The 9650-nt window shown below is 33.1% G+C and overlaps 1 protein-coding gene across 1 annotated transcript; it reads left to right on the top strand.

Moving 5' to 3' along the window:
- Window positions 1–3329: 3329 nt before the first annotated feature.
- LOC145070807 (ACD11 homolog protein-like) lies at window positions 3330–5180 on the top strand. The gene is made up of 5 exons (XM_079017764.1): window positions 3330–3495; window positions 3610–3832; window positions 4078–4250; window positions 4612–4757; window positions 4865–5180. The coding sequence occupies exons 1-5, from the start codon at window positions 3452–3454 to the stop codon at window positions 4969–4971; spliced, it is 693 nt and encodes a 230-aa protein (XP_078873890.1). The 5' UTR covers window positions 3330–3451; the 3' UTR covers window positions 4972–5180.
- The last annotated feature ends 4470 nt before the right edge of the window (window positions 5181–9650 follow it).

Below are 9650 nucleotides of genomic sequence, written 5' to 3'. Positions count from 1 at the left end.
AATTATTAATAGACACTAACCATTTATATCTATTTTCATACATATTTTCGTTATCATTATTTCATATATATTTTAATGGTTATTTTATTTTTTATTTACTTTTAGTTTTTAGTTATTCTAAAGACCCAGGAAACAACAAACAACAGTATGTTAAAATCTAAGGTAGTATTTGTTTTTTGTCTGCAGATCTGTGTGCCCTCTTTTGTCTGCACCGCGCAGACCACGCACAGACATTAATCTTCGCAGACTGTTTGTTTTTTTGAAGACTGCAGACCTAAAAATGTCTGCGCGCCCTCTTCTTGACGCAGATGTGGACCAGAGTCTTCTAACATCTTCAGACATCTTCTAACCTAAAAAAACATATATATCTTTATGTTTTTTAAGTTTTTTTTTAATTTATATTTTTTCCAACTTTATTAATGATAAACAATTTGAAAAAAAAAAATTACAAAACTTAAAAAAAAAAAAAAAAAAAAAAAAAAAAAAAAAACGTTTGAAGATACAAACATAATATTTTTGAAATTTATTACAATAATAGACATTGAAGTTGTTTATATAAATATGAAAAAAATCATAATATATTCTTATATTTTTTTGCCAAATTTTATAAAACATTATTTAATACAGTATCGTCAATTTCTCGAGAAAATATTTATGGTACGTTTTTAATGGATTTAATTGAAAAAATCAAAGTTTATTTCCATCTATTTATGTATCAAATTCTTTGATCACTAATTATAATGTTTAGTTATAACTTTACAACCAAAGTTGTTGGATTTTATCAAATATATACGTTAACTCATACCGTTTTAATTTTTATTTTTTATACAAACGTTGATCTAGATTCGTTAATTATTTATAACAAAGTCATAAAAATATTAAAAAATCACTTTGAAGTTTAAAAAAATCAGTTTATTTAGATTTCAGTTTATTTTAGTAGCCCACAGATGTTAAAAAAACAAACAATTTTTTTTTTCAGACTGCAGATGTTTGGTCCACCTCTTCTACTGCAGAGGTCTACAGATGTGGTCCGTAGACTGCAGACATTTTGCCTCAGAAAAAACAAACAACACCTAAATGCCCTACGATTCCATACATGTACAACATCAAAACCATTCCTTTGCAACTTTTCATTAACATTAATATTATCAAACTCCAAAAGAATCCATGTATCATAATTACTTCTAAAATCTTTACCCACGAACCCATGAATTCGAATCTGACTCATGAACCCACGAACCCATATAACTAAACGGGTTAGTGGGTCATTTTCTGGTTGATGTTCCTAACCCGCCAACCCGTGACACGAATAATTATAAAGGTCATATACGGGTTGATGTATTTCATCCCGCCAACCAAAATACGGCACAATTGCCACCAAGGAGTTGCTCCTACAGTTTTTGTAGCTTGTTTGATATTTTAATATTTTAACTTTTATGTTAACAAAGACCATTTTACTGTTTGCTTTTATTTTATAGCATTTTACTGTTTAAATATATGATTTTAAATTATCATAAAAAGCTCAGGATGGATTACGTATAAAGTATAGACCCTAAAGATCAATAAAACAACTATTATACGACTCAGTGTTATATGTTTTTTTATTAAGCGACCAAGCGTTATAGGTGTAAATTACTAAATTTGCTTAACTTCCTAATGTTTGCTATACGATTTTTTTATTTGATTTAATGTTTACTTCGATTAATTAAATTATTTCGTAATACTATATATATTATTAGACTTGGTTCTTAAGTAATTTTGTACATATTGTCTATTTCTTAGAAGCCACTAGCCCACTACGATTATTATTACTCATTTACTCTCATTCTCAGGGATTAAATCCGAGTCTCTTGTTTTATCGCTTATCTTAAAAGATGCCATCATGAAACCAATTGGAACTATGACGCGAGGGCTTAAAAGTTGTACTAAAAATATTATGTTTGATTTTGAATTCACGTTATGCTTTTAGGATATATTTAGTTTAACGTGGTCAATTGATGAAAGATTTAAGGTGCCATATAATATTCTCGATTATTTTTACAACGGTTTAATTAAGTTTATGTTCAAAAATCTATTAAATTAAGACAAGGTTATATTTTAATTCAAAAGAACATTGTATCTAGAAACTTTTAGTTGAAAAAACAATGTTAATATTCTTAATGGGCTAGATTTCAACTTAAAACAACTGTCCCAGACTGCCAACAATGATGAGCATTCCAACAATTTACAATTAAACCCATAATCTTTTTATGAAAGACATGTCATACCTTTATCTTATATATATATATATATATATATATATATATATATATATATATATATATATATATATATATATATATATATATATATATATATTGTAATCTCCCTTTATGTTTTATAATACTAGTGATATTAAGTGTTAATCATGCATGATAGTTGCATGATAAAGACGTGTAAATTCAAGTGCAAAGACATTTTATCCGAGTAAAGTTACGATTTTGCATCCAATCCATAAAAAATCTTGAAAGGTCAAAACATAAGATAAACAAACTAAAATCCATGAATGGTGATTGTAAATTCAAAATTTTTAATGTTTTAACATTTTATTTTTTAAAACGAAATCAACATCAAACAATATTCAAAACTTTGTAAACTATTATCAATTTCACAAATCCATTTTTAGTGTTTGTTGATAGCTAATTCTAAAATATTTTTCCAAACAAATGAAACTCATTTCACATCTTTTGCTTAGACAATTAAAAATAAGCTTAATGTCATAAAATGATAACCAGTAATAGATATATTTATTTCTTTTGAGGTCACTTATGTTTTTAATGTATTTGATAAGCAGGTAACCTTCATTTGAGTTCATTACACAATTGTGGTAGATTTCAACCAGATAAACTAGTATTAAATGATATGTGGTGTGTATTATGAAATTTAACATGACACTTTTTTGTTTAGTTCTGTTTGAGACGTTGACATTGCATCCATTGTGACATCTGATATGACAGAGTTATCCGGTTGAAACACACTTTAATGGTTTGATAATAATAAAAAAAGTTTAATGACCTTTAATTACAATTAATAGATAAGCAATCTAAAAAACAAATTGCATGCTATGCGTTGTCATTTTATGACATTAACCCTTGCAAGTAAAGAGGTCTTGTTTTCTTCTGAACTTATGGAGTAACATTTAACTAATTAAGCGACCATTTTGTTGTTACTTTTAAAAATATGGGTCTTATTTTGTAGTTCACCAAATATAAAAGGACCATTAATGAAACATTCCAATAATTATGGAATATAATCGAAGTTTCCCATGGACTTTCCCAGCTCACATATTCTGGCCGGCGCCAAAAGTAGTCACCGGCCACCTTCAAATACCCCTTCCCACTTTCCTTCAAATTCATCAATCGTAGACTTTACACGCAAAGCTGCAAATTCATCAAAATCACACACGAAATCCATGGATATCTTTTCGTACTTCACCTCGAACATTGACACAGAGAAGTAAGTGCTTCGTTAATTTCCTTTTCATGGTTTGATTTCGTTTTCACGATCGATGATCGGGAAAACTGTGCTTTTTGTTTCTTATGTTGACTTGTGATGTATTATGATCAACAGGATGGGTTTTGATGACGACGAATTCGAAGATGCTGAAACAGGAACAGCTCTTTCTTTGATTTCAGATGCATTTGAGGAACTATCGGATTTAATTAAAAAGGATAATGGGGTTTCCATCGAGCTGCGTTTGAAGCCCTTTTGTGATGCGTGTTCTTTGGTCTCTGTTCTATTTGGTTCGCTTGGCATCGCTTTCAAATTTGCCGAGATGGAATACACCTCCAAGGTACCTTTTTTGGCTTTCTTCATCGAATTCATTACAAGCTTTTTCTATTTTCACGAAAAATGAACGTTATCACGTCAAATCAATGAACTATAATCAGCCAAACATAAAAATCGGTGATAAATAGGAAGTTTCTGAAAGTAATTCGAGAAATAGTTTACCGAATTTGAATCTATTGAACTCTAGGGTTCATTCAATCATTCAATGCATGAAAAAACCCTAATTTCATTGTTCATTATGGTCATCAGGTGCGTGATCTTTCTGAAGCAGCAAGTCTTTATGGCACTTTAAGTAAAGTAATTGATTACGATGTTAAAAGTGACACTGTGCAATCAGCTGAGAGCCTTACTCGAAAGCTTCGAAGAGTTAGGCAAGGTCTAGATCTTATCAGAGAATTGTTTCAGAATTTCTTGTCAACAGAGTACGTATCTTTCCTCATATACATCAATTACAAAAACTTCAATCTTTCCTCATATACATCAAATGATAAAAGTTGTCTTTTCTCATATACGATACAAAAGCCTCAATTTTTGTCATCACATATAGAAACAATATCATGTCATGTGATGTCACTAAAACAAACAAACCGTATTATGTCATGTCATGTCATTCAATCGACAAAAGTTGCAACATTTTGTCCCAATACGAAAATATTCAAAAATTGTCTAGAAAAGTTTATCGAGTTATGTCCCATGTAACAAATGCAACATAGGGAACTTTGTCATTTAAGATTAATGTTGTATTTATTCTAATAATGTTAAAATGTTTTTGAAATCTTTTAGTGATTACTCATTGAAAGAAGCGGCTTCAGAGGCTTATAAACAAGTGTGTGCTCCATATCACACATGGGCGGTTAGAACTGCAGTTTCAGCTGGAATGTGTGCTCTTCCAACAAGAGATCAACTCTTGTTAAATCTAAATGAAAGTGGTAAGTTGTAAATTCTACTTCCCAATTATGCATAATTTGGTAAATAATAAACGTATAACATTGTTGCATAAATAAACATTTAACTGGTGTCGCGTCATATATCACAGATGAATCAGCAGAAAGTGAAATGAGCAGGTATATAAAGGCTTCGCTTCCGGTTATAAATTACATTGATAATCTCTACACTTCAAGGGGAATCACTTTGGATTGGTGATATTTTATTTTACAAAGCCAAAAGTTGTTCACAATTTTTTTTTCCATGGAAGTCATCTATGTTATGTTATGGTGTCAAGGTGTGTTTGTTCCTATTCTTTTTGTATATTGGCCATTCTTTGTTACAATTAGGTGAATTGTGTTAGAATTAGCTTAGTTTTTATATTACCATTGGCACTATTGGAGATTTATGTACATGTTGTTTTGGTATTTTTTTTTCTTGAATTTATGTATAGTTGTGTCACATCCCGTTTTCCAATAATTTGGTGGTTGGAATTTTCGAGTAATAATGGGTAATATAGTTAATAAAGTCGAATCATTATAAATTTGAAACATAAACCTTTGTATAGTAATATAGTAACAACCATGATATAATTTACAATGCAAAGGAGTATGAGTTTGGCCTAAGTCCCATTGTGTGTATAGGGCTTGTTGAGTTTTAGGTATTAATGTATGTTAAATGTAAAGACTTAAAAAAATTTCATATATTCTTTGATTGTTATATCTTACATACTAACATTTACATACATTTGAATGGTGGGTGGGTTGAGGTTGAAAAATATTTGAATGGTGGGTGGGTTGAGGTTGAAAAATAAGTCTATGTATGTAGATCACGTGTAACATGTAAAAAATTTATGCCAAGTGTTAGAAAACTTGAAACGGAATGTATTTTATGAACTTGTTTTTGTCAGTTGCAACATCGAATGTTAAAGATCGGCTTTTTGGAACATTGAATGTAATAATTGTTGAACTTATTTGGTAGATACTAGCTATTTTGTATATAAAAATGTTTTGTGCTAACATATTAACTGTTTTTACATACTAACCAATCCAACTAAACACAATTTTACATGTGAGTATATATGTAGTTATGCATATAACAATGTATATATGACTAATTTACATACTAACGTTTTTATGTATGAAAATTTGAAAAATATATATGTATGACTCTAGTAGTGTGTTTCAAAATGATATGTGTATGCTTATGTTTTGATAGAATGTGTATAATATTTGTGTCAATAAGTCGGATACCAACTACTCCACCCAAAGTGGCGGATCCACAGTAGATCCCGAGGTATCCAAGGATACCCCTAAAAAAGAATTCAGTATTGTAATTTTTTTAGAAAGTTTTCATTTTATGTAGTGTATATATACATAATATTAATATGGTTAGCGAGATAATAACACAAGTTGTAGTTGGTTTAGATGGTTAAGACGTTAGGGGGTGTTTATGGAGGTTGCAAGTTCAAATCTTCTTTCAAACATAAGCATTGAACCTTTAACTTTAAGATCCCTATTTCGAATCTTGGCCCTTACATGGGTGTATGTTTATTTTGTTTATCAGTTTTACAACTTGTTTTTTAAAATTTTAAAATTGACTTACATCGGTCATAACACGAAACATAACTCTTATACATCTGTTATATAAGCAATACAAGTTTCTCAATAAGTTAAACTTTTGGATGGGTTTAGGTTTAAACCCGAAACCGAGTTTGAAAAACCGAGAAATCAAACTCATCGGTTTAGGATACCCCTTAACTTTGACTTTGGCTCCGCCATTAACCCAAACACAGTTTAAATGTCAAAAATAAGATGGAAAAGTACAATTAAAGATATTTAACTAATGATTAAGTAAAATCGATCCCTTCAACGTAATAAAATTATAAGTAAAGTCAAAATAAGAAATATAAAAAAACACTAAAGTAAACATAAGCAACATGACCATCTTAAACTTTGTATTTCTCTAATTAATTTTCTAATTGGTTTTTTTAGGAACTCAATAAATTTTATTAGATAAACAAACTAACAAAATGCTAGACATCTACAGATTAAAGTCATATGAGGAGGGCAACACCAAACAGATCAATCTAAACTAAATCTATCCCTATACTTAATTTAGTTAAAAAGCAAAACCTAAATATCATCCATAACTTTTTTGCGGAGAACATTTTGAATTCCTAAAAATAGTTGCATTTCTCGCCAATAATTGGGTTGATGGGAGATTGATTCATTTAAAATAGTTGCAGTTCTTTAACGATAACAAACTTGGTTCCAAAATCAACTTTAGGCTAAAGGGAGTGGTAACATTCTTAGTACTTTGTCACATCAGCTTTTTGATTGTTACAGTCTTAGCATTTAGTAGAGAGTTGTAACACTCCTAGCACTCTATTTTTTTTTCTTTTTTCCAATTTAATTTAATTATTTTATTTTAATACACAAATATTTTTTATATACAGATATTAATCAAATATTATTTTTTTAAACCACCAACAATTAATATAATATAAATCAATTACATGAAAATAAGTATAATATTTAAATCTTCTTGGTAATTTCAAAAAATTGGTTTGTGAGAGGAACTAAGATAGGGGTGTGATGTGTAAGTTTGGGATTATTGGAGGTCCATTTCTATCAAATTCAGATTTTTGTGTCTTGTCCTTCCCTGCATTTTGTCATTTTGTCGAACATATGGATTGCATTACCCATCTCACCCTTTTTCTAACCTTTGAAGTTGTGAAAGCAAGAGCCAAGTGAATCACAAAAAAAAAAGAGAACCAATCAGCTTTTCCCTTTATCTCTCTCCTCTCGTGTAACAGCCCGGAATTTCAAATATCGATATAACTATGATTTGGGGGTGTTTTGAGAAGGGACTCGGCGAGTTGGAGCCTAGACTCGTCGAGTAGGACCGCAGACTTGGTCGCGGGTTCGCGACTGGACTCGACGAGTCCAGATATGGACTCGGCGAGTCGACGCCGTTCAGCAGAAACCCTAGCCGTTTGGTTTTGGATCGTATATAACGCCTCTTAGGCCGTCATTGTCCGTCTTTTGGCCGACTGAGAAGAACCCTAAACGGCTGTGGGCATCTGGAGCAAGATTGAAGGATATTAGGGCCTTGAAGGAATTGTTGTGCAAGGAGGAGAAGAGTTTTGGCTAAAGGAACAGCAAGGGATTCGAGTTCTGCGGGTTGGGGACTCAGAGAGTGCGTTATTCAGGTAATATTTCGGATCTTCTTCTGTTATGTAGATGTGTGCATGGATTTAGGGTTTATGGAACCCATTTGATGATTAGATGGATTAGTAACTTGTTATCCAAACGACTATAACCCTGTATTAGGACCTTAGAGGTCCAGAAGGTCCCATGCTTGTGTATTTCGGGACAATACTTATCGCAGGAAGCAGTTTGATCGACTGCATGGCATGGACTCGACGATTCTGATGAACAGACTCGGCGAGTAGCTTGGAGATTGACTGGGACTCGTCGAGTTGTTCTTCAGACTCGGCGAGTTGAGTCGGGGTGGCCCCGCGATTCTTCCAGGAGGAACTCGTCGAGCAAAAAGGGGATACTCGACGTGTAGAAAAGGAATCTTAAGGAATCGGTGAGTCAAGGGCGAGTGGACTCAGAGTCGTTGAACTCGGCGAGTCTTGGGGTGACTCGGCGAGTTAGGTCGCGGGTTAAGTGAAGTTCTGAGTATGGGGACTCGGCGAGTCACAGGGTTGACTCGACGAGTAGGGTCAGTCAGGGGTTGACTTTGACCTTGTCTTTGATCAAGGATTGACCAGTGGTTCCAGGGGTATTTTGGTAATTGTTGTTATTGTTGAGTTCAGTGCATTGGTGGCTATCCAGAGGTGGAGATCGTATCAGTGATCGGAGCAGCTTGAGCTATCTGTTCAGTCGGCAGTTTCGAGGTGAGTTATCCTCACTATATCGCTAGGGTTTATGGCATCAATGCCAACCCTTTTATTGGATGGAAATCCGGGTAGTTGTCAGTTGTTATATGTTATGGGCCGGAAGGCAATATATGTTATGGGCCGAAAGGCATTACTATGTGGACCGAAAGGTCATGGCCTGGAAAGGCGTATGTATGCATTTAGTATGTTGAATGATTCATAGAGTAATGTTATGATAGCGACCGGCTAGACCGGTATCTTGTTAGAGTAATGCTATGATATGTGATCTGTTCATCGATTGTTGCCTATGAACTGCTATATGATTGTTTGTTATTTTATATATGCATTTTATGCTTGTGGGCCGGAAGGCGATATGTTATGGGCCGGAAGGCAATATGTTATGGGCCGGAAGGCGATTATGTTGTGTGATGGACCGGAAGGTCGGCGTGGGTAGGACCGGAAGGTTTACCCAGCAGGGACGGAAGTCCCCTGAGACACATGGACCGGAAGGTCAGGGCCTGGAAAGGCGTATATGTGGTTGGTATTCTGGGGGTATCTCACTAAGCTTTCGGGCTTATAGTTGTGGTTTTATGTTTCAGGTTCTCAAGAGACTGTGGCAAGGCAAAGGCGTGATCGTACCGTTCCTCGCGTTGGTGTTTTATGATATGAACCTGGGAAATTACTCTGTTTAATAATGTATTGAAAACCTTTTTGCAACAATATTAATAAAATGGGTGACTTTGAAGAGTTTTAATTGTTTTGAAATTTTGGATGTTACAAGTTGGTATCAGAGCCTTGGTTTGAGTGAATTGGGGAAACATTCGTGTGACTCCAGTCTCAAATCGAGGAGGATTTTAAAAAGAGAAATTAAAATGAGAAATTAAAATGGTTTTCAAATTTGGTAAAAGGAGGACGCGAAGGTACGATCAGCCGGAGCCAGTAAGTAACCCCAAGATACCATACATGATATTTGTTTAATTGAGCTTGATAGAACAGCATGCTAGAGTTA

This window comes from Lactuca serriola, chromosome 8 (genome assembly GCF_051521515.1).
Source record: "Lactuca serriola cultivar US96UC23 chromosome 8, Lser_US96UC23_V15, whole genome shotgun sequence".
Taxonomy (NCBI): domain Eukaryota; kingdom Viridiplantae; phylum Streptophyta; class Magnoliopsida; order Asterales; family Asteraceae; genus Lactuca; species Lactuca serriola.
Note: the sequence above shows the minus strand (reverse complement) of the source record. Positions and strands in the feature narration are given on the sequence as shown.